Raw genomic sequence first — 26208 nt, forward strand, 5'->3', positions numbered from 1 at the left:
TTTTTTTTATTTTTATCTTTTCCTCCAATTTCTCACACTTACTGTGAAATATACCGTTATACATACCAACACAAAATTTTGTTTTCTTTTCCTCCGACGTCGTGTCTATTTGCACCACTTCTATCGCCAATCCTAACAACTGCACCACTAAGAACTATCATATGCTAATGCCATAGCACATAGACACTAGATTTTAATTCCACATTTGTAAATGAATCATGCTAAGTATGAAAGAATTCATTAAAAATCCAAATGGGCTGCATATAAAATACCATCACCTAAGCTCTCATTTCTTAGGTATTCTTTACCGTTCGCATTTTTCCCATGCCATGCATTATTACTAGCTAGCAATTGGCGAAGGAAAAGATGAAAGAAAATCCAGGAAAAAATATGAACAGTTGGCAATGCAATTATCAAATTAATCTTACAACCGAGATTTTGCTTGTTCCACCGGAGAACTCTGCAACAAGACGGTGCAAACATCATTAGAGATGTGCGATATGGATTTGAAATTTTAGTAACACATAAGATCGTAAACTATTGACATTTGACAATTTGTTCATTGGTCAAACTAAGGCCATGATCCCATTTAAACCATTTACATAGTTTTTTATTCCCTTGGTTTGCACTTTGTTGTTTTTACCATTAGATGAATCACTATTGATTCTTCCAATGGTGATTATCTACATAGTATGCTTTACCCTATTAAAAACAAAGTAATCATCGAATTTCTCTAGTTTTGTCCTTTAAAGTTTCACAATGGTACAGAAGATAACAAGAGTGTGGGTGTTCAGAATTCACCAAATTTGCATTTTCTATAATTATTGTGCTAAATAGTTGCCTAGATATGACTGTACCAAGCAACGCATAAATCAAATTAGCATAATTGCCCATGTAGACAGGTGAGACCCAGATAACTCTACACTTTTATAGGCATAGACAAAACTGCCCATAAACAACTCTTCTGGGGCATCATATAACAGTTTATTTTGCTTCTCGTTTGAATTATAAAATAAACTATAATTTTAGATATCTCACCAGTGGAGCACCATTGGCAGCTCTTTCAGCCAAGAAGTCGCAGGGCTTGAAGAATTCTCCATGCATCTTTGACCACTCCTCCAATCTTGAATATATATATTTTGATCCAAGAGAATCAGCCCAGAACAAAATACCACCCCTGGTGCAAGCAACATCAATAAATTAGAGACAGTTAAGTCTTAAGGGAAAGCCGTTCAGCTAAGGAAAAACAAAGACCTGTAAAAAGGAAAGCCCATGCCCATAACAGAAGCAATGTCAAGGTCTGCAGCTTTAACGGCAATTCCTTCAGCAAAGACTCGGCAGGCTTCATTCACTACTGGGAAGAATATCATTTCCACAATGTCTTTCTCAGGTAACTTAGCAAGCTGCATCAAGGATTAACGCCACAAAATGAGAAAGAGAGAGAGAAAGAGAGAGAGAGAGAGTCCTGTACCAAAACACTTCATATATTCTTTTCAACATTCACAAATCAACATTTTCCAGTTTTCAGTATTAGATACAAGTACAATAATAGTTATAAACAGCATATGAGAGGGAAAGACACCTTGGGGTCAATGGAAACACCAGAAATGCTTCTTGCCTTCTCAACATATTTTCTTAATTCGGGATCTGGGCTAGCTTTGCGCTTATCATTGTACAAATAGAAACCTTTGCGAGTAGTTTCCCCTGTGATAATCACATGACAAATCAAATACTCAAAACACAGTTTTTATGCAATTGCTATGGAATATTAAAGCATGCCTCTAAAGTTCAGTGATCAAAAATTCCACCCTCTACCCATATTTGCGTTGACGAGATTTAAAGATTACCAATGGAAGAAAGACTACCTGCTCTCTTGTCCTCTTGCAGTAGTGGGATGAGCATTGATTTATAAGTTCGCTCAGGGAAATTCTCAATAAATTGCAAGCCAGTTGCGATTGCCACACCAAAACCAACCAGATCACATAACCTGCATCATCAAATGAAGTGTTAAACTTGTTCAATGTTTAGGATGCAATGAAAATCAGCTGAAGCATATTTTTCTCTCCAGCTAAATGGCGGAAAAAAAAAAAGAACCATGTTTCTCCAAATGTGTAAAGTACCGGAAAGGACCCATTGGCATTCCAAATTTGGTGATTGCCCTATCAATCTGATAAAGATCCGTGCCACGTTCAACTAGCAAAATAGCAGCTTGCGTGTAGGGGAAAAACATCCTGTTGACGGCAAATCCTGTGCAATTTCCAACCACAACAGGAGTCTTCCTTATTTTCTTTCCAACATCTAGTAAATCCACAATTGCTTGGGGAGAAGTTTGGTTGGTACGAACAATTTCCAAGAGTGGCATGACATGAGCTGGACTGCATCAGGAACACAATTTAAAGGTTAAGGAAAAAGGCAAATTAGGGGGAAGCTCTTATTCAACACGCAAACATCCACCACAAAAAAATAGAAAGACAGAGAGAATGAAGAAGTTACCTAAAGAAATGGGCTCCAATAATCTGATCCTGAGACCTGGTCCTCTGGCCAATCAAGTTCAAGTCAATTGTGGAGGTGTTGCTCGCAAGAATGCAGTGTAGCGGGCAGTATTTTTCAAGATCAGCAAAAATTTGTTGCTTCAAAGAAATATTTTCAATAACAGCCTATTTCAAGAACCAAACACAATAACAGATATTAAGCTTGTTTATTTTCAGAATATTATACAATAACAATACTATAAAAAATAACATATATTCCACATTACCTCTATGACCATATCCACATCTTTGAAGCTCTCATAATCAAGAACACCCTTAAGAAGAGAGAATGTTTTTTCAAACTTCTCTTGAGACATTTTTCCTTTCTTGACACGGCTTTGCAGGTTGGCTGAGCAAAAAGGAATATTTTCTCATGACCATATAACTCCAAAAAGTACGACAAAGAAATAACAATTGAAATTATAGGATGGTCAAGTAAAAGCTAATATTTTAAGAGAAGCCCAAGGCTTAACCTCTGATTCTATCAATTCCAGCTTGCAAGAACTTTTCATTTACTTCTTTCAGGATAACCTGGTAATTACTCAGGATCAGTGCAGTTGCTATGCCAGAACCCATTAGTCCTCCACCAAGTACTGCAACCTTCTTCACTCGTCTAGGCATCAAGCCTTTGTCAGTAATTCCAGGAACCTATTCAAGATTAAAAGATAATGAATTAATTTACATGACAAGAATATTAACGAACATGATGGTAAAAGCTGATTCAATTTGCAACTCCAAGGAAGTAACTTGAAATGAACAACAAACAATTCCATAAGTGAAACTGCAATAGAACCTTTGTGGTTCCACGCTGGGCAAAAAAGATGTGGACCAAGCTCTTGCAGGTGTCAGAACAAACAAGTACTTGGAATTCATCAGCCTCCTGCAAACATCACAGAAGTGTTATCACACAGTTGCCCATTAACTGAAATTAGAAGCAACAAAAAAAATGGTGAAGATGGATCAGAACCTTCCAGAGTCCAGCCTGAGGACCAGAAACTACACCCTCTTCAACAACATCAATGCAAACTAATGGATGTTTGAGATTTGGAGCCTGTTTCCGAGCTTGTGCTCTTGCAAACTTGAATATCTCCCTTGCTTCTCCAAGAGAATCTAACTTGTCGGTCCTGTAAAGACTAGCAACCCATGGCTTCCTACGTTCCAAGATATCAAGGGCCCATTGACGTGCAGTGTTCACCAACTCATTGGGTGAAACTATAGCATCCACAAGTCCCAAAGCATGACCTTCTTCCCCTTTAACTGGTTTTGATGTCTAAATTCATAAAGAATAGAGATAAAGTTTATGACAATCTAACTACCATGTAAACCTATAGAAGCTGCAACAATCAAGCTATAGAAAATCTAGCTAGAACATACCAACATCATTTCAAGGGCCTTCGTTATACCAACAAGACGTGGAAGTCTCTGTGTTCCTGAGTCAATTCAGTAGAAGAAGATTGAAAGAATTCTCAGTTAAGCATGAAATCAATAACAAAGTCTCATATTGTGTATGTATATTGTATCTTATACAAAAAAGATTGACAATATGGAAATGTTACAAAAAATGAAAACATTAAACCAGATTTATTTATCATTCTTAGTTCATTGCATGATGATACACATCCAACTTATGAAATTAGAAATTATAACCAAAAACAGGACTAAGGTTTCAGGAATTGAGCCTAGAACCATCAAATTATATCAACTATGCATGCATTGAGACATTAATTCCGGAAACCTTCCAAACAAGAGGAACATAATGATCAGGCATACCTCCAAATCCAGGAATTATTCCAAGTTGAAGTTCAGGCAGGCCTAATTGTGCAGTGGACGTTGAGATACGTGCATGACATGCCTGATGAAACAAATGTATAAATTATCTCAACAAATCAACTAGAAAAGCTTCCAGCTTGAAAGATATAGCAATAAATACCATTGCAACCTCCAATCCTCCGCCTAAGGCAAGACCATCAATGGCAGCAACTGAAGGTTTTCTTGCAGCTGGAGAACAAAGCAAGCAGTCAACCAGTTAACATATACCAATGCATTTTTTTGTGAAAATGTTTAAGCCATTATGAATGAAAATAAAAGTGTAGCAGTACCTTCTACAGTTTCAGTCAGAATCTCCACTGATATATAACCACGCTTTGGTTGATCCACTGAGAAAACATAATTTAGTTATTACTTAAGTTCCAATTATGCATTTCTAGAGCACAAGACTTATAACAAATTAAATATACCAGTTCCACTTTGAATTGCACCAAACGCAGTAATGTCAAAGCCACCAGAGAACTTGCCCTTTGCACCTGCCCCATCAACATGACATGTTAGCTTCACATCTTATAGTCTCACTTGCCTTTAAAAAATGCCTGACAAGCATCCACACAATATAAGCCGCAAGCAATTTTGCATGAGTAGTAGCTTTAAACTCACCCGTGACAACAATTGCCTTCACATCATCTCTTCTTAAGGCTTGGTCAAAACTATCTTTCAAGCTGTTTAGCACTAAGAGAAGACCAAGAGAGGAAGACAGTGATAAGCCCAGTGTCCAGTCACAATTATGGAAAATAACATTTGTTAAAGGTATAAAGTATAAACTAAGGTTGTCTAGTCATATCAATTTCAAAAGATGCCCAAAGCCATAGACCCAAAAATTTTAAGACCTGGTCAAGCAAATGGACTTTTTAACTTATTTGAGCGAAGGAGGAAACCTTCCATTGAGAATATGAAGTAGAGTGATAGTCACCTATTTAAACAAACAAATCAACAGAAACGGAGGCCTTTTACCCTGTGAACGATTCTTCACAAATTCTATGGAACTTAACATCCCAAATTACCAATTATCCATTAAATTATTCAATTATTTCAGCATAAAAAATTCCCTCTCACTCGAATTAACAAAGGGGCATTCACATCCTGTTAGTCCAAATGAACCCAGGAAGACACGCACTCCAAACATGTATTCCTACTTAGATCACTACATGTGAAGCAATTGAATTGTTCACTCTGGCGCAATCTCTTCCACTGCAATTAATGACCATCAAATCCTTTAATCAAATTGCACGTCACTACAAGAAAAGAAAAGCAAAACATAGCTTCAACCAAACACCAGCTAACTTGGCTGTAATTTCACAAGCTTCACTCAGGCATAAATCCCATTAAGACAAAGCATACAACTAATAATACATAATTGAAACCCAATAACCAAAAGAAATTAAGAAGCTCGCCAATGAGAAAATGACGCATTAAATTAAGCTTAACAATGAGAATAAAGCCCCATGAAATGAACTGGATACATAAAGATTGGGTTGACAACATCAAAGAAAATCAAATAGACGAACAAAAAAAAAAGGAAAAAGAGGGTACCATCGAAAGAGAGGGAATTAACAGGAGGATTGATGATGGTAATGACAGCCACACCATCAGCTCCTACATCAATGGTAGTTCTGCCCTTAGTGGCGCTTCCCATGGCGTATCTATGGAATCAACGAGTGTGATGGGTTAGGCTAGGCAAGATCACAGAAGGGGAGCTCTAGCTAAGCTTAGGAGATAAGAGATCGGTTAGCTGTTGAGATTTATTTAAGGAGAAGAGTCGTGTACGGCTCGGTTGAGTGGCTTTTGTACAAGCCTGTAGCTTCCAAGGAATTCCTCCTCATAGAAAGGCAGAAAGATTTATAATTGCACATTCCAATTTGGATAAGCGGTTATACTTCAGCTTAATCGCGTTCCGCTGAGTGTGAGGGACACTCGCCAGTTCTTAACGCTTGTTGGAAGGGTCGAAAAATATTAGGGGTCAATTTTTTATCATATAAAATTAAAAGATTCATAAGATTATCTCTCTCTATATATAGTGTTAGAGTGGGTCTCCTTTGAAATTAGTTTCATTTATCATATATTTTTTATGTATAGAAAATATCAAAATATTTATATGTGCACCAAATTTTATATAATAATTCATCACTCAAGCATAATTAAATGTACAATATATTCTAGTATTTACATGATCACTTCAAAGTTTCTATAGTTAAAAATTGAAGCTAATTAGTTAAAATAATATTTTCTAAAAAATCGTTTTTAATATGAAAATTTTTATAAATAAAACATATTAAATTAAATTTTAAATTTATTTTAAATACAAATATTTTTTTTATCGGGTCTAATCTTGATAAAAAAACAAATGCTAAATAAATTATGATTATTTTACAAAAAATCATTTATGTATTAAAAAATATTTGTTATAAAAAATATTTTTTATTATTTAATTATAATGTTAAATTAATAATGTGTATTTATTTTATATATAAATAAATATTTTTATATTTTAATAAAATTATTAAAATTTAAAAATAAAAATAATTTTTTCTTTTAAAATTAAAATTTATTTAAAAAAGAAAATCTTAATATTGCCTTTAATTAAAATAATATTTTTTTATTAATTAATTTTTTAAATATTTTAAACACTATTTTCTATAAAATAAATGGTTTACGCTTTTTTTCTTGGACGCATGTCTTGCGAGCGTTGGCCAAACCAGGTTAAGAATAATATGTTGAAATTTCGCCTAGAAGTTCTAAATATCTAATGGGAGTGTCTCCTTGTCAGCAAGCCATGGCTGCTGTTCTAAAATGGGAAATTAATATTAGATATTTCATTCTCATTCTGCCGCTGGGGCGCGTGTAATCACGAAAATTACATAACGAAATGATTATTAAAAACAATTAATAAAAAAATTACATATACTATTATAATATATTTTATCCCAAACCAAGTAATTAATAATTAGTACTAGAATATAATATTGATTTTCTGTGTGGTTGTCATAATTTTTTTAATATAAAAAATTATTAAATTATTTTAAAATTAATAATTAAAATATATTAAATTTAATTTATAATTATGCTTAATAATTTATAATTGTTGTATTTAAAATGTTATTTTTAACAATAAGAAGTTAAATTTTTTAATGAACTTAGAACATACTTGATGGATATATGGGATAGTTTTCATAGAATATTTTGATATAATAAAAAATAATGATGTATTTTATATTTATAAATTTTTTTAAAACACATTTATTAAATTTTAATTATTTATTAAAACAAAAAAATAATAATATAATATAAGAGAAACCCAACAAATAACTCAATACAAGCCCAAACTTTAGGCCTAATCGTTGCCGTCGAAGGATGAGAGCTATACAGTCGTCGCTCAACAATAACCACGAATAATAGAAAGAGGAAGCAGGCTCAACTTCGACTCAACATTGCAAACAACATAGAGTCAAACTGCATCTCCAAAGCATATCACAAAGAACTATTGAAGATAAAGTACCGTCAGACCGAAGAAGAGAGGTGAATAGGGTCGCCCGATAAAGCTCCAAATGGCAAGAGAACCATAAAAGATCAAACGGTAGAGACACCAACTTTGCAACCCCAAAGGTTCCGGGCCTCATGGCTTAAAGGGTTTTGCACCCTCCCACCGAAAAAGCTTGAAGATTAAGGAGACTACACTTCACCATGCACAAGGACCCCAAAAAAGCACAATAGCTCCACAGTTGCGCTGGAGGACAGCAACCCAGAGAACAACAACCAAGCATCCTTACCGAAACATAAACTTTAACAAGGAAAAAATAGGCTAAGGCTTCAAATGGAACTTGATGAAAATGGAAAGGAAGTTAGTAGGGCCCTCTTACTAAAGCACAGAATCTACCAAAACAAGTTTGCGCATATTATATTTATAAAAAATTGGTAAAAAAAACACATATATATAACTAAAAAAACTACTAAATTTATAAAAAATTGGTAGAGAAAACACATATATGTAACTAAAAAAACTAACACCCAAAGAAAGTTTATATACATCATAACCGAAAAGAAAGAGAGGGACTTTCATCCAATGAGTAAGAACGACCACTCACGTGCTCCTCTTATTATGTAGGCAATGAAAAGAGGAAACCCTTACTTAACAACGAGACATAGCTCACCACTCTTTGTCCTTACTTTAAAATCAATCAATTTCTTTCCTATTTATCGAATACTACTACTCATATATTCTTATGCTATATTGTTATTTTTTTAATTAAGAAATATTTTGTCATTTTTTCTAAGATGAAAAATTTCATTCTTATAATAAGAGTACTGATGGGATAGAACTCATAAAATTAGGAATGTCAATCTACTCATATATTTATACTCATAAGAAAGTTGAAAGAATAAAAAAAATTCCTTATAAAGATTTGAGAAATAAAAACATATATTTTTTATATCTATTTTTGCATATACAGAGTTTGTAGACGAATGAAAAATTCATGGATTTTCAAGTCTATTGGGTCTAAAGGTTCTTTACCACTTGTAATATGTTGGTATCATATAAACTCACTTTAATTTTTGCTTGAAATTTTTCTTATTAATTAAGTCAGTTAAGGTAAGTATTTTCAAGGAACATAACTCTTAGTCTAATTCTAAACAAAAATCTCATAAAGAGGATAAACCCAAAAACTATAAGAGGCTAACTGCATAAAATGAAGAGAAAACTAAAAAAATTTCATAAAAAAAAATTCATAAATATAAAAGAACTTCCTTTATTATTTTAAAAAATAGCTAAAAACCCAAAGAAAAAAGAAGTAGAGAGCCATTGGTGATCAAAGAAAAGGTCAGCAGCCCTTACTCGTATTGCAGAAAAGGAAAAACTGAAAAGAGCGTGTTAATATGTCATATTTCAATTGAAAGTCAAAAAAAAAAAAATAATAATAATCACTCACATTCATTTTTAAAATATATTAAAATTAAGAGTATATAATTGATAATTTAATTAAGTAATCACCTAAATATATTAATCTGGTTTGCATTGTTAATAATTATTATCATATGCAATATTGTTGGTTAGAACAAAAATATATAAAATGAGTCATAATAATAATAATAATAATAATAATAATAATTATTATTATTATTATTATTATTTTTAAAATTATTTCACATTATACTATCTTCATTAAAAGATTTTTTGAATAATAGTTTATTTTATGTTATTGTGGTTATTATAATAAATCAAATTCCTTAATATATGTATTTATATATTTATAAGCTATGTTTAAAACAAATTATTGTGATTATTTAGTTCATTTTTTACTTTAAATCAAATATGATAATATTTTTAAGAAATTATTTTTATAAAAAATATTTTTTTAAAAAAGTCATTTTATATGGCAATGTTAAATTTTAATAATAAAAATCTTAAATTCGAGTTTTGTGTTTTTCATCTTTTAATAATAATGACGAAGTTTTGTAGATGTGGGCTTGAAATTTGATAATAAACTTTCTTTTTATATCAACTTTAAAGAAAATGATAACATCAATTTTTATTATTATTATTAATCTTTCTTTTTTCCTTTAAATAAATTTATGTATTTTTTTAGAGATAAAATGCATGCCACGTTTGTAAGATTTTCCATCCGTACACGTCTCTTGTAAAAGGGCAATCAAACGACACCGTTCTACTGAAGCAAGCTTGACACACCCAAAAATATTTTTCCCGCGTAAGTAAAACGAAACCATCCAATATCCCCTCCATTACTCCATCCTCTCGTCAAAATTACAGACACAAAAACACGGTCATCGCCTCCACCAGCGGCAGAGACCAAGAGCCACCACCAACCCGCACCGAGATCGTAAACCTAGCCCATCAAAACAACCTCCATCCTTACCTTTTCTCTAAATCTTACCACGCTTCTCTCATCTCGTTGTACCTCCACACCCGCTCCCGTTTTCCACTCTTTCCGTCGCCGTCTCCGAGTATACACTCTCTGTCCTGTCTCTCATTTCCCTCTCTCTACACCACCCTTCCCTATCTGTCTTTCTCTCCTCTCCATGTACACCCATCTCTTCCTTTCTTTCCAAATCCGGCCCACACGATCCCAATTCCCTCAAAACAGTGGCAGCGGCAACATGGGAACCTTGACAAGTTGAACGGGCAGAGGTAAATGAGTAGGCTAATTTAAGAATCCAAAGGTTAAAATAACTAATAGTAGCTAGCACTTCACCCCTTACAAGCCTTTTGAATTTTTCTTATAAACTTTAGTTGTGTGACTCAAGTTGCCTTCGCTTGCATATCAACTGTTGGTTTTGGCGTACAAGGGATCCAATTAGAGGGAGGTGATTGAAGGGATTATGAGTTTTATTGGGGTCAGAGTTGGGATCGATAGCGAATTCCACCGCTAGGGAAATTGAAGGGACCGTTTTGCTTCACGTTGATTTTCTGGTGAAGTAGGATCCTTCGTTGGCTCAGGAGGTTATGGGACTTGTGAAATTGGATCCTGGTGCTCTTGATCATTTTTTGCTGTGGCTGTTTTATTGTCTGCTGCAAGGGTTAGGAGGTTCATTGAGAGCTCCATGGGGATTTTTGAAGACTGCATTGCTTACTGCTTATGGCGATTACAAGTTTTCCAGGTAAGAATCAGCGCTTATATATGCCTAAATAATATCAAACAGCGTGAGCTGACCGGAAATACAAATGAATTGACATGGTGTTATTTCCCTTGAAGCTGCAAGACAATATTTGACTCTTGCTAGTAGAATTCAGTGCACACATTTTTCTCATTATACTCATCTAATGATATATTGTTTTGTAATTTTTCCCCATTTTCCAGGAACTTTCTGTGCTTACCACTTCCCACTTACCAGATGATTTAAAGAAAAACTATAAATGTTCAAATGGTGGATAAGGCAATATTAACAGCCGTTAGTTTCTTTTTACCAAAGTTCCATCAGTTGGCATGTTTACAATGGGACATTTGCGTACAACATGGATAAGATGAGGTGATCAAAATTGGAACTAGTATGTTGTATTCAAGAAAATTATATTCATAGAAAATTCAGATATTAAAATTAGCTCTCTCTGTGTCTCTCTAAACTTGCTTTATGTATTAGTTTCCATTTCAAAATTTTTACTTGACTTCATTATTATTATTATTTTTAATTTTTGGCTTAACTTTTCATTAGGATGGTTTTTGATTCAGGCATTCGAGAAGCATGATGTTGAGAACCATGTAGCTGAGCGCATAAAGGAGCTCGATAGGAGGCAGGACCCACTTGGCATTGCATCGTTGGTCAGAGTTTGGGTAACCCCTTTCAATCCTGTTTCCTTTTGTAGCACTTTCACCTTTTTTTTTTTTTTCTCGCAGATTTGGTGCATGTGTTGCTATATTTTTGGGGTATTGAAGTTGAATGTGACTATGCAATGATTTGCTTCTGTTTTCTAAGCTGCATGACTGATGCTGTTTCTCTATTTAAAAACACTGGATTGAACAAAATTATGATGAAATAGGTATGGATGCATGGGTGATCATTAGCTACCATTCATTGCAGATAGTTATATGTTCACTTCTTTTTCATCTTTAAGATCGTAAGAGATGGAAAATTGTCTAAACCAGAATCACACCCCACCTAACCTGGGCTATTTTTGGTGGTTGAGCGCCAATTTTATTGAATGCCACGATTTTGAGACAAAGCAATTTGCATCTTGGTGAAACAAAGAGTTCTGTTTGTACCTATGTTAGCCAATGGAACAAGTTCACATATGTAATTTCCCTCTTACAAATGCAAGTGCCTATGTGCCACTAAAAGCTGTTCAATTATTGGAGGAATTTGTTATTATCACAATATAGACCAAGTTGCATGCTTGACAAACTTTTTAAAATGGAAAGAAGAAAGATAAGAGTATTTTTGGGAATGCAATGAGCTATGGTTCAGTAGCATTTGGAGAGGGCTTCCCCGTGATCTTGGTTGCATGTGAGGTTTGAGTGGCTTTTGGCTAAGAATTAGCATATGTTTAATTTCCTATTATGAATGAAACTTAATCAATCAGGGCAAACAATACTGGTAGGCAATAACTAGTCTGTTTATTTGCTTTCTACTCGTTGTTGGACATAGTCAGAAGTTTATTCCCTTTTTTTTTTCTAATCATTGAGAAAGATGAGTTGGATATATACTCTAATCCAACCTTTAAGCCTCCCTAAATTTAGCTTTATTTGGTGGCTGGGCATCAACATCATTGCATGCTCAAAATTTGGGACAAAGCAATTTAGATCTTGAGAAATGATAGTCTCTATTTGTTCTCCTCTATTAGGCACCATGACAAGGTCATAAATACAACATTTCTCTTAAAAACCCAAATGTCACTCTGCTGCTCGAAGTAATCCAGTTAATCAGTAGAAGTAGACAATGTTGTTGATGGGCAATCACTAGGTTGTTTTGCTTTCTTTCTTTTGCTTCTTAACCACTAATGCTCTGTTTGGGGTAGGAGTGAGAAAAGGGTAAATAAGGGTAACGAGAGATAAATAACTATTATGCCTCTGTTTGGGAAGAGGTGAGTTAGTAAAGGATAAGGGTAAGTAAGGGTAAGGCTTACCCTCCCTTACCCCTCAAATCCCAATTTTTTTTACACCCCAAATTAGGGTGTAAGCAGGGGGAGGTGAGAGCTGAAAATTACTTTATTTTCTATTTTTCTATTGTATCATTAATTTTTTATTAAAAACCTAATTATACTCATTAAAAATAAACTTGTGGCCATATATAGTTTCTCTGCTTTCAATCATTTGTTTTTAAATAATTTGCTGTAATTATTGTACTTCAATTATTATTTTTTTATTTGTTCTTTCAATAGTTTGCTTCAATTATTATGCTTCAATTATAATTTTTTTTTTCTAAATAATCCATTTTTTATTTAATCTTTGTTAGATTTGCGCATTATTATTTTGATCTATTAATTTTATGATTTATTTATAGTGGACCATTATTATTTGTAAATTTAAGATTTATCAAAATGAGTTTACCATTTAATAAATTATCTAATAAATAAGGGTATTTTTATACTTCTAATAATTATTTATCCTTTTTTCACCTATTTTTAAACATGAAGAATATACATTACCTTTCCTTACCTTTCAATTAATTCACCTCCTTCCAAACATGAGATTTTTTTTATTGTAACCCTCCTCACCCTTTCCCTTCCTTACCCTCCGTTATCCTTCCATTAATTACCCTTTCCTTACTCCATCCAAACAGAGCCTAAATGGAAAATCTTCTAGTATCCTTTACAAGTAGGAATTAGTGATTAGCACCTCTAATTCTGATGTCACAAACTTAATTTACTTGATTTCTGTAAGTTTTCCTGTTTCATTATTAATTAGGTTAGTGATGCCATCGCTATAATTTCTTCATTATTATCAAACGTCTGATCATTAGTGTTGACCAATATAGTAAAAGAAATAGTAACCTGTGTGGGTGAACAATCATGTTGTTTATTTTCCCTGGCATGGTGTTTTAATTTTCTTTTTACCAGTATGGAGCTGATGGGAATGGGAATGGGAATGGGAAATCGAGTGGGAGGGAATTTGTCTAGTCAATATCCTGCAACGTCAGGAACATTTCACCTCTTAGAGTGTTGCACTAGCTTATTCAATCCACATTGCATGTTTCTTGTGATCTACAATGAACGTTCTCTCATGATCATGAGGCTATATAGTTAGTAGGTTAGCTGTATGTATTTAATTAACCAAATCTACTGGCATGGAAAAACTCTAGCCAGAGTATATTTAATTTCACTTGAAATGGCTCTGAACTATGGATTGAATTGTGGGATGTCAATTTTTGTTCCATTTGCTGCTGTTGCCCCCGGAATTTGCAGTAAAATAATGTCACGTGGGAGTTGAATCTGTTCACTGTGTTACGAAAAACTATGTTTGTCCATTTCCTAGAAAAGTTACAGTATTCTTGTCTTGTACCAAAATAATAAATAAATAAATAAAATTGCTGTATATAACTTAAATGGTTTCCATAATTCTATATGCCGATGGAAAGACCTTTTGCATGCTAAGCCAAATTCATTTTATTTGAGTTGAATATTCTTTCCTTCCATCATCTTTCCCCAGTTTTTCCTTTTCTTGAATATATTATTTTTTCATGTTTGTATTATATCATAATAATCGAATTCTTATATTTTAAAAAATAAATTAAAATATTTCTACGAGTTTTAGTATGTCTTCATTTATCTTTATCAATTTAACTATTAGTCAATAGTTTAAAAAATAGTTAATGAGGGACGAAAGTGAAAATATTATAAAACTTTTAAGAATAAAAATATTTATAATAGCAAAACTCATAGATAAAATAATAAAATAATTTTTATTGACAGCATAAATTTAAAAAAATGATAAAAAGGTGTATGATATAATTGAAAATTTAAAATATTTTAATTCATTTTTTGAATGTAAAAAATTGAAATATTAATTACAATATAAAATAGAAAAATAATATAGACTAGTAGCTAGCATCAGTTGAAATATTAGAATTGCATTGTTATTAAAGAAGGCTGATTCTACTTTGCTTTTTTTTTTTTTTTAATGATAAAAATAAATTATTATTAAAATTATGATAATTTTAATAATAATTTATTTTTTCATATAAGAGCCAATGTGGAAAAGAGATCTTTCAAGACATCCAAAACCAAAAGTATCATTCAAAGTTGATGAGGAAAGTAAGTGGAAAGAGACAAACTGGAAGTACTTGCTTCTTAAACCTCTCTCTTTTTTCTTCCGTCTTGAAAAATATATTATTGGCTTGACCTCTGAACGATGGCCTGCACGGGGTTTTGGAAAATCCAGGAGTTTGATTTATATATATCGGAGGATTGATTTATATTAAAATAATCTTATTATAGGTAATTTTTTTATCGGTTGTGGTAATTTTTATCTTATTTTAATTTTCTTTAACTTAATAAATTATTTAAAATTTTAATATATTGTTAAACGGCCTCTATATATATTTTCCAAGATGGACAGAAACTGCTGGAATTGCCGTTTTCAGCAAGTCATTCTTGTGCAAAGGGCTTAGCTAGATTAAACACTTGCTATATATATTGCATGGCATCATCATCATCATCTTTATTAATTAATTAAGCATGCGATGAACAATTGGCATTCTGAGCTAAGTCCCATTCTATGGAATATCTAATTTAATTAATTGTTTTTGATATATATAATTAGACATCTAAGCTTCAAAAATCACGTTCAATTTTTTGGTTTTTGAAATGATATAAACAGTGATTGTTGATATATATATATATATATATTTCTTCTATGTTTAGTTCTCCATATATGGATTAATTTCGAATGCATGGTGAGACAGAAGGGAGTGTGTCGGTGAGTAAAATAAGGAAATAGAGTGCACAACTAGCAAAATTAAAATTTGTCGGAAATGCAATCTCCACCCAAAGGAATGTATTATAAATATATATATTGCATTCTTGTGGGAACCCAAATGTCCCTTTCCTGGGGAGGATTTGTGGACGGTAGCACCACATAAAGACAACTAAGTGGCAAACCCTATTTATTCCTAATTAGTACGTATGCCCATCTCTTATATGTATATATGCTCTGCTAGCTCTTTCTAGGGTTCCTACCTTTCAATTAAACCAGCTGCTCCTCCACATTGGAAAGTATAAGATTCTATGCTCTTTTTCTTTCTTTTTTTGCCCCCCTTCCCCTTCTCTCTAAATTCAATTATTTATTAATAGTGTCACGTCCACCTTCTATCCCAGACTGCTAGCTTTTGCCTGAAAATCTCATGCGACTTTTTTTTTTGGGTAATTATTTGGTTGACACCTTGGAACTTTCTTTCTACTGCTTTTCTTTGCTTGCTGTTCTCTTCTTGGCTCACCTAATCAACGTATCGAGTACTAGCATGAACGACGAGCAGTGTTCTCCCTTTTTTCTTTTGCTGTTTCTTCGTATCTATTTTTACAAGAAAACGCACCGAAATGACACAATCATATACATTTTTCTAGTTTCTGGCAATTATAGATCTGTGGCTTAAAAGTTATGGATATGTCCTTGCTCAGTTCAGTAGCTAGCTAGTCTCCTTCAACACATATCTATACCTGCCTCTGTAGGTTGAGCTTTAAAAACAATGAGCACCCATGAATTTAATGCTGGTTTTTAGGCCAAACTTGCTAATTCGGGTCAGTTTTGCTATTTGCTGCAAACTGGACCCATATATTAGATGCAGCTCCATATACACACATGTGTATTTGAATTCTCTTTTCTTCGTTGCTAAGAGTTGTCCATATATATATATATATATAGACAACTCTTAGCAACGAAGAAAAGAGAAATATATATACACTTTTTCTGCTGGGGACCATTTACAATTTGCTCGAGTATTAATTCTTGATTCACTTGCTAGCTAGTCTGTTCATCACCCACAGAACTTCTCCATCCTAGCGGGTAATTTAGCAAAAATACCCCAGCACGAGAATCCAACATTTAGGTACGCCCTTTGTCATCTTGCTAAACAAGTGAACAAACACCTTTGTTTGTTTCAAGAAATCGATAACTCTCATGAACATTAACATTCTTTAGAGTTATTTTGTAGAAAAGAAAGCATAATCAATGAATTAACTAATTAATCAATAGTTTAATTAAACTCCTTCAACCGTCCTATTGATTATGGGCAAATAGGAAACATATCAAAACCAAAAACCAAAAACCAAACCATGGGCTCCAATACATAATTGGTGCTGAAATTTGAATGCCCTTTCGGCTCCATACCCGCCAGCAAAAAACGATAGAGAGGATATCAACGTCATTACAAAAAGGACACTAGGGTAAAACTGAAACAAAATTATTGAAATTAAAAAAAAAAAAAAAAAAAAAAAAGAAGAGCTTCAGTTCCCTCTCTCTCTCTCTCTCTCTCTCTCTCAATATGCAAAACCACCCGCTCGGTTTCTTGTGCTTTTGCGGTGACGAGAAGCAGGAGATGAAGATGATGATGAAGAGGAAGATGCAGAAGTTGGTTTACTGGCTGCCACTGAACAGTTCTCTTTCCTCAGGTTTTCCTCCTCGTCCATAAATATCTGCCTACACCTGCACTCCACGCTACAAAAAGCTCTGTCTCCTCTGCATGTAAGAAGATAACCACCCAAATCAAGCTTTTATAAGAAATATTAACACAGTGCCATTAAAGCTCACTATGAATAACATAAAATCACAGGAAAAACATGAAAACAAAAGAAAGATCCGTCTTTTGAAGATTAGCAAGCGAGAACGTAGTGCTAATTCGCCAAATATCTGCCATATAAGATCTGGGTATTTAAAGAAAACACAAAAATGGAAGAAAATTAGAAACAGTAGAATATTTGTTTGCTATGTATTGCTTACTTGTACATGTAGATATCCTTGCCAGCCAAGAGTTTCTGCCCACAAAGAAAGCAATGCTCAAGAAAAGTAGGGACTGGGAAAGATAAGTAGGAAGATAAAGAGCTTGAAGAAGGCAAAGAAGAAGAAGAAGAAGAAGAAGAAGGTTTATTGATCATCATAGTGGCTTTACTGATCACCTGTGGGGCTTTCTTGTTAACACCACCCTTTTGCGCCTCCAAAACTATACTTAAACCCACCATCTCTCATTATAGGATATTCTCTCTTTCAAACCCTTCACTCCCAAAACAAGACAATAGTTGCTTTAAAGACCCAGTGTGGCAGTGGCCGTGGCGGTGGTGGTGTAGGAGGAGACGAAGGAGGGCGTTATCGGAGGCGAAGGAAACTTTTTCTAGGTGACGAAATAGAAGGGGAAATAAATAGAAGAAAGAAAGGGTAGAAAGAGAAGGGATTGGTGGGTCCATTACAGCAGTAGTAAGGACGATTAGTGTAGCGAACGATTTGACTTCTTCTGCTTGTTAACTGCCACGTATCCCTTTTAGTTTCCATTTCATTTTCCCGTTTTTCTTTTTTTTTTTTTTTTCCTCCTTTTCTTGTTTCTTGTTTTGTTTTCTTCTCTTCATTTTGTACGTTACGGTTCAGTAATGCGTCCCATATTCGCACTTTCAGGCGAGTTCCCAACACGTTTCTCCTCCTTCTTTGACTGCTTTGGAGCAGTAATTTTTAAAATCTTTAATTTCCAAAATTTATATTTATTAATAATTATAATATTATATGTATAAATAAAATCAAAGTTGCTTCTATACTATACGATCTGAGCAATGCATGTGAAAAGACATCACAAGTTGTCTGCAGGCAAGCAATACTAATTATGATCAAAATTTTACTTTAATATGAATTATTTAGGGAAAGGTGATTGAAGATCATGATAACTATATGCTATCCAACCCGATATAGTATAAAAGAAAAAGGGTTAACATTATATTAACTAAAGATTGCGTTCCATAATGAAGTGATGAGATTATATATAATATATTGTTAGCTCACATATGATATGGTTTTTAATTGTCTCAAAAGTTGGGATAAAGGAAGTAATCTTCCTCTTATTTTTTTTTTTTATGTTATAATTAAAAGATATCGAGTTAGAATTATAAGAAATCATCCCATCTTTAAATCGAATTTAGTTTAATTTTAATGGTTCGGATTCATTATCTTTCTGAATCTTGAATTACATCCAATCAGATTGATGCCCAGGTATATATCTAGCTAATAGTAATACAGGTTGAGTATATTATTTTATACTTAAACTTTATAAAAGAAAAAAAATTTTTCTTAACATATTTTAACTCTTCTAAAATGAAATTAAAATAGTTTTAAGATATCTAAATTAAAAAGCATAAATTCTAATGATAATTTACTAATTAGAATTCGAAAAATATTTAAATTTTATTTTATAAAAATAAAAGTGTGTCATATCATATTTATAAGAGTTGAAATATATCATAAGACGTTTAAAAAATTTAAGATACTATAAAATATTTTTAATAAAATTCAGGATATATATATCTCTTATGATTCATAAAATATCAATAACTTATAAAGATGATAAAACCTAAAAGCGATGTCAACTAGCTTTAAGAAATGTTGAATGCATTCAATCCCAATTTCAGTTGTTTCAATTTTATACTCAAAAAAAGTTGGATAATTGATTTTCTTAAAGCACACTCTAATGTCGAAATCATGACCGTAGGCAAGGCAGGCAATATGTGCACGCATGCTTTTGTAATATTAATGGAGGGGTCTATGAAAAACTATATGTATCTTCCAAACCCAATCCACTCCCTACCTTAACCTATCACGAGTTGACACAAAGTCTCTCAAACCTCTCTTTGACTATACATGTGCACAGAAGAAGAAACAATTAAACACAAACGACATTGCTTTCATATCGTTTTCATGCTTATCGACAACTCGAAATTATGGAGCTGAAATTATACACGACTACTCACCTCTACTTGAAACTTTAAACCCATTAATTGATGCATGAATCACAGCCAACTGATTCACGATGAACCAACGTCTCTGTTTTGCTTTGAAATCAGTAATTGCTTGGTGTTTTTCTTGTGATATATATCCATCCATGGAAAATAAGTAAATTATTAAGAGACGTGCTTCATTTTATATTCTTGAAAATCACTTTACAATAAGGTCCCCAAGCTATGATAGTTTTTCAATAATTTTACCTAACTTTTCAAATATTATTAATTTAATTTTGAATTTGTTGACATTAAATCCTATTAATAAAGTTGATTCAATTATTTTTATCCATATAGTACATTTTAGAAAGAATTATAGTCCTTAATAATAAAATTGGTGTTAAATATTTTTTTATATGTGACTTTAAAATATTTTAAATTCAGATTTTATCAGGTAATATCGTAAGATTTATCATATTTTCATGAAAAATTTTATTATTTTAAAAAAATAAATTAAAAATTCTTTTAATTTTACTTTCATTTAATACTTCCTACTCTTTTATCTATTTTGTAATAAATTTTATTACTTAAATAAATTAAATGAATGATAAAATTTTAATAAATTATTGTTTTATCTATAGTCTCATCATTTTTAACACTTTTGTCATTTTATTTAAAAAAATATATGAAAATATGTTTAACGTTATTAGTTTGGATGAGGATATTTTTTTTTAACTATTATTAATAATTAAATTGATTATAAAATATGAATAGATAAATATAAAAATTTTTTAATTTTTTTAAATAAGAAAATGAAAAATATTAATACAAACATAATATAAAAACAAAAAACAAAAAAAACGGAAGCAACTAACCATGAAAATTGCAAAACATAAGCTAATAATAATAAAGTACGTGACACAGGTGTTTGATAAATTGCGCAAGTAGGAATAGTTGATGCAGGCGAGCAAGTTACTCTCTAAAAAGGCAGCAAGTAATAGAGCGTTAAATGCGATAAGAGGTAAACAAACAAAGAAAGAGGACTGCTTCATCCAGGTGGTACAAACTGTGAACAGAACTACGTGTCCAACCTCAGAGGCATTCAGCTCTGTGCTTTTCTAATTCCAATTCTATCTCCCACGCTGCTTCTGCTCAAAAAAAAACAAAAAAGAAAAGATCACCATCAAAATTCTGCAGCACTTAACGCAGAGATTCTTTATAATAAAGCCGGCGCTCCACCACACCTGTCCGCCGTATTACTCTTCCTTCTATTAATGCATTTTAATTTCCTTTCATTTTTCACAAATGTACGTTTTTAAATTAAATTAATACTTTTTTTAATTATTGAAGACAATTAATAATTGGAATGACTGTATTACCTTGTCGGGTAGCGAAATGAAAGAAAGTCCAAATGATGGTTACGGGGCAACTCTGGGCATCGAGAGACGACCCACGGGATAGCTAGCACGTTGATCAAAGCGAGAAAAGAGAAGGAAGCCATGAAGACTCTCTTATGTGAGGCCATCATGTCTTCTTACCACTATAGGCCTACAGTGGGTCCATTACAACTCATTGGGACCTACAGTTACCCTTTCATGGGACCCAACTCCATCGGCCATTTTGCTGGATGATTTGAATCAGAAGTTGTTGTTGGGCCACGTGCGTGTGATAAGAATGATAGAAAGTGGGGTCCCATTGCCAAACGATGGAACTAAGGCCCAATTGAAGTTGACGTGACATGACACTACTTTTGTATGGCACTGTAATTATATTAATTAATTTTAATAAGTTATTGTTTTAAAGTGATTACCAAGCAGTCTTACCCTAATCCCACTTTGATCATCTTCTAATTTATCATTAAACCAACTGAACATCAAAACATATAATAAAGTGGAGGCTTTATGCGATGGGTACAAAGCAAGGACCTCTTGTGTAAGATACTTGCGTTGGAACTCAAAAGCAAGATTTCAGATTAGAGATTTGGGAACAAATCAAGACTATTCTCCCACGAAGATGTCAGAATCATTGATTTGAGTTCAAATTTTGGAGAGAAAAAAAAACTGAAATTACATTATTTGGTTTTCTTTTAAATTGATATTATTAATTAAAATGTTATTGAAATCACATCAAATCAAATAATGGGATGAGGACTAAAAGGATTATGCACTTTACTTACAATACCTATTAATTAAACTTGTCAATAAAATAAAACATAATTGGGCTTCTCGGACCATTTCAAAGACTAAAAGTGGCTAAATGGAATATATATATATATATATATATATATATATATATATATATATATATATATATATATATATATATCTTTTTTAGGGATGAGTTTGTCTAGTGGGCATAGATTCCATGCATGGATGCTTTTTGAATTTTCGAAGACATTTCCCTCAAGAAGTTCTTCGCAGATTCAAGCCAGAGTATTTTTATTTTTTATTATTCTAAAAAATATATGATTTTTATATTCATAGTTTCTTTAAACTTTAATTATGAAATTATTAATTGATATTCTTGATTTAACTCATATAATCTCTTTAAATTCGAGTTATAAATTCACTTATTAATATTCTCAATTTAATATAACCCTATAACAAGAGATTTACTATCAAACTTGAGATTTTACATATTAACTGGGTTAGAATCATAAATCTCAAATAGGCCCTAAAATTCAATCAAACCTCAAGCCAGTAGAAATGTAACTTATTGAAGAATCAGTATATTTATTAAATATTTATATTAAAATTTATATAAAATTAATTAAAATTTTAATATAAATATTTTATTTGAAAATTATTAACTTAATTTTTATATAAAATTTAGTTTATACTAATCACTTCCTTTGTGGAGTGGGCAGAGTAATAGTGATTAGCCTCCTAAATGTTCTCTACTTTCTTCACTTGTTTATAGTTATTTTACAGTTTCATAATTGTTGGTCAGTTTATTATCTTTTTCCTTTCTAATGTATGGCATGAAAAAGAAAAAAAAAAGTTGAATTCAAAATAATTAAAAGAAAAAAAAAAGCTATTATAAATTTTTTATTGCTTAAAATGACCCAAATTCAAAATATCAAAGCATGTAAAATGATTTTAACATTATAAATGAAAATTTATTATTATTTTCACTTTTCATTAAAAAATATATATATATATGGTACGATAAAATGAGAAAAATTATTATCTATAATTTATCTTTTAAATCCACAACTAGCTTGTAAAATAAGAAAATGAAGAAATATATAATGGGAGGTATTACTTTATCTTATAATAATATCACAATTAATAATTAAGAAATTTCAAACAAGATCTTAGTATTCTTTATCTTTGTAAATAGAACACCAATCATATTGCTATTTGATTGCTATTGTGAGCCTATTAAATATTAAAATTTAATAATTATTAAATCAAATATTTTATATATTTATTATATATATATATTAATTAATATTATATAAATTTTAATAAAATTTTTTGATTTAATGATCAATGAGCTTATTCATGTATAGAGTTAAGCATATATTACATCACGATTTTGATGATTATAATAAGCTTATTCTGTCCGTTTTATTATAATTTAAATAATTTAATTATTTTATTAATAATTATATAAAAATTTTAAACTATAAATAAAAGTAAATTGATGGAGTATTTAAGTGAAAAATAAAATTTATTATCTCATAATAATAATAATAATATTATTATTAAATATATCAAATTATTTTAAAATTTAATTGGAATATATGGGTGCTGTAAAATCTTTTTCATAATTATATTTGGGATGTTGTTAGCAAGTGAATTATTGGATGCGGTGAGTTTTCAAATTATTGGAATGCATCTCATACTTAGAAAAGGATTTTCATGATTATGATTTGATGTTGTATCTTTCCCATTGTACTCCTACCTTACAGGATATGGCTAAGAAAATATATTTTTGTTGCATAAAAAATGAGCCCATTTTAACATTATTCTTATTTTTCTGTTCAATAATATTGTTTAAATTATTTAAAAAAAATAATGTTCTAAAAATATTTATTAAATTTTTTCAGTTTTATTTAATTTTTATATATTTTAATTATAAAAAATTTGAAATAATAAGTAACAATATTATTTAAAAATACGTTTAAAAGGTAATTTAAATTTTTTTTTTTTTAGTATAATTGAATTCAATTGGACCTCAAACTCAGAGTCCTTTCAATCCTGGAGCATTAAAAAGGTTGCAGCCCAACAAGGGCAGTGGGTGCCCACCACTTCCGTTTATGGGCCTAAAATCCAACTGCTATGTCATTAGACCCATCTGGGTAAGCTCAACTGGCCTCAGAGGCCCACCTACTTGATGAGAAACATTTTATTATTATTTTTTTTTTATATAAGCAATATTTTATTTTTCTTATTTAAAGAAAAAAAGAAATTGTATCATTTGATTAATATATTTATTCTTTTTTATATGATTCTCCTCATAGCGATTTAACATTTGAATAAGGATAGTTGGTGGAGCAAGAATAAAAATATTATTAGGATAATGGGGGGAATATCTCTATCATTATCAAATCTAATAGGATATGTTTCACCACTACACCAGTGTTGAAAGCAAATCAAAGACTTAATCTGTCAGCTTATGCAAATGTACTTTTCTTTCCATTTGACATTTTTGCATTTGTTCTTTCAGTCTTTTCAGCCACCCATTTATCTGTCACTTGAGGGACATATGGAGAGTGAGCAGATATACAAAATTTAAGACTTGTCGAATGTCGACACTCCAAAATATTTATAAATTTAATCTACTTCGTGGTTGTTGTGGGGTAATTCAATAATTTTTTTTACAGTATTCATAATTTAAGAATAATTATAGACAAGTATTAAATTTATTTATTATTATTTTAATATAATATGATATTATTAATCGTTTAAAATTATAATAAATAAAAATATAATATAAGTAAAAGAAATCCAATTCAATTTAAGTTATTTTGGTAGAGATAATTCAAAGCTCAATAATCAAATCATGTCAATAATTTTCAATACTCTTTAAGTGAAAGAAGATTTCATATTCATGTAATATATGAATACGTGAGAGAGTTAGTAAGAATTTCACATAATAAGAAGAGTTTAGTTCAATTGAGTTAAGTTATTTTAGTGGATACAACTCTGAACTCAACAATCGAATCATGTCAATAATTTTTAACACTTTTCAAATAAAAGAGGGTTTCATATTAATGCAATATATGAACACGTGAGAGAGTGGGTAAGAATTTCTCGTAATAATGCAAAATTTTTGACTTTTTTAGCTGAGAAATCATGATGCGCTTTCGCTTCATTCCCTTTATCTTTCCCTCATTTAATTGTTGAACTAGTTTTGAGGCCAAAATGGATGAATTTAATCACTAATGGTCATCTTCTGAATCCGTATCTTTTCAAACAACCCAATACGCAAAGATTTTGTAAAGAAAAAATTTTCTCCTTAATTTGGCTCTTCCATTCACAGTCCATGTTTGAAGAGAGACGTAAGTTTCATTTAGATATAATTTTATTTTCAAACGTTATTTCCTCTGTAATTAAAGCGATATGAATATGTATGCAATATCCTGATTAAATGCATTCACTTTTTGTATATATAATTTCATTTTATTGTAATTGTGATCAAAAGTTTAACTTTGATGACTTTATTTTTGTTCTCTTCTCTTTTTGACATATCACAACAAAACAACCATAATACATTGCCGATAAGTTTCAAATTCTCACCACCCACTTCTAAATAATCTAATCTTTGTTTTATATTAATGGTTTTCAAATGCAATGTTGATGAATTGTCAAATGAATCCCATCTACGTTAACTCTAAAGCAAATCAAGTTGCAAAGATGACTTGGAGCATTTCTCTTAATTAGGTAGTGTTTTACTTTTGCTCACAAACGTTATTATTATTTTTTACTATATATGAATTATAAAATCCATTAATTACTGTCTTTTTGTTAATGCCTAGCTAGATTCTAGCTCAATGCCCTCGAGAGTATTCAATGTGCTATAGAAATCGAGTCTATTTATTTTAAGTTGCTATATAGGCTTTAAGAAAATGGTGAAGGCTATGGGATCGCCATTATTGTGATGAATTTGCTTCCAATGGAACTGTGACCGTAATCTCCACAAGCATTTCGAGAGGTTCCTGATGGTCGAAGCATTTCATTTTTTCTTGTCTAAATACATCTACTTATAAGTACAATGCAGGTGTATATAAAGAATACATGAATAAATAAGATGTAAATATTTAATTTAATAGTTGTTAAATTTATTTTCATATGAATTCAAATTTTTCACAACCAACACCTTATAATTAATTATCAATAATTTGTTATCTTTGATTAATTTTGTAATACATGCAAGAAACATGTAATAATTAATGAAAGTGAAGCCCTTTATTATAACAAGTCCATTATTTGTCTAGGGATCATTTTTGTACTTCCATCCAAGAAAATAAAAAGAAAGTTTGATGTT

At 31.4% G+C, this 26208-nt stretch overlaps 2 protein-coding genes and 1 long non-coding RNA gene across 8 annotated transcripts; 1 reads left to right on the forward strand and 2 right to left on the reverse strand.

The window, feature by feature from the left end:
- Positions 1-204: 204 nt before the first annotated feature.
- Positions 205-6179, reverse strand: LOC110631424 (glyoxysomal fatty acid beta-oxidation multifunctional protein MFP-a). The gene is made up of 18 exons (XM_021779249.2): positions 5895-6179; positions 4962-5033; positions 4769-4834; positions 4631-4687; positions 4462-4529; positions 4302-4383; positions 3906-3961; positions 3499-3801; positions 3325-3411; positions 3005-3179; positions 2759-2880; positions 2494-2657; positions 2121-2375; positions 1866-1987; positions 1583-1704; positions 1255-1403; positions 1039-1177; positions 205-460 (listed from the first exon to the last, which is right to left on the reverse strand). The coding sequence occupies exons 1-18, from the start codon at positions 5995-5997 to the stop codon at positions 425-427; spliced, it is 2178 nt and encodes a 725-aa protein (XP_021634941.2). The 5' UTR covers positions 5998-6179; the 3' UTR covers positions 205-424.
- A 3758-nt stretch (positions 6180-9937) lies between these two features.
- On the forward strand, positions 9938-15320 carry LOC110631435 (uncharacterized). Of its 6 annotated transcripts, none has more exons than XR_002490514.2 (4): positions 9938-10973; positions 11174-11342; positions 11543-11850; positions 11957-12103. It is a non-coding gene; the product is annotated as an uncharacterized LOC110631435 (long non-coding RNA). The 6 variants fall into 6 exon arrangements; XR_002490517.2 differs by lacking the exon at positions 11957-12103 and adding an exon at positions 14994-15320 and having other exon boundaries at positions 10011-10973; positions 11543-11644; XR_002490519.2 differs by lacking the exon at positions 11957-12103 and adding an exon at positions 12652-12670 and having other exon boundaries at positions 10011-10973; positions 11543-11644.
- A 1774-nt stretch (positions 15321-17094) lies between these two features.
- Positions 17095-18154, reverse strand: LOC110631434 (FCS-Like Zinc finger 15). Its single transcript, XM_021779264.2, has 2 exons — positions 17741-18154; positions 17095-17479 (listed from the first exon to the last, which is right to left on the reverse strand). The coding sequence occupies exons 1-2, from the start codon at positions 17977-17979 to the stop codon at positions 17281-17283; spliced, it is 438 nt and encodes a 145-aa protein (XP_021634956.2). The 5' UTR covers positions 17980-18154; the 3' UTR covers positions 17095-17280.
- Positions 18155-26208: the final 8054 nt, after the last annotated feature.

Source organism: Hevea brasiliensis, chromosome 15, assembly GCF_030052815.1.
Source record: "Hevea brasiliensis isolate MT/VB/25A 57/8 chromosome 15, ASM3005281v1, whole genome shotgun sequence".
NCBI classification, from domain to species: Eukaryota; Viridiplantae; Streptophyta; class Magnoliopsida; order Malpighiales; family Euphorbiaceae; genus Hevea; species Hevea brasiliensis.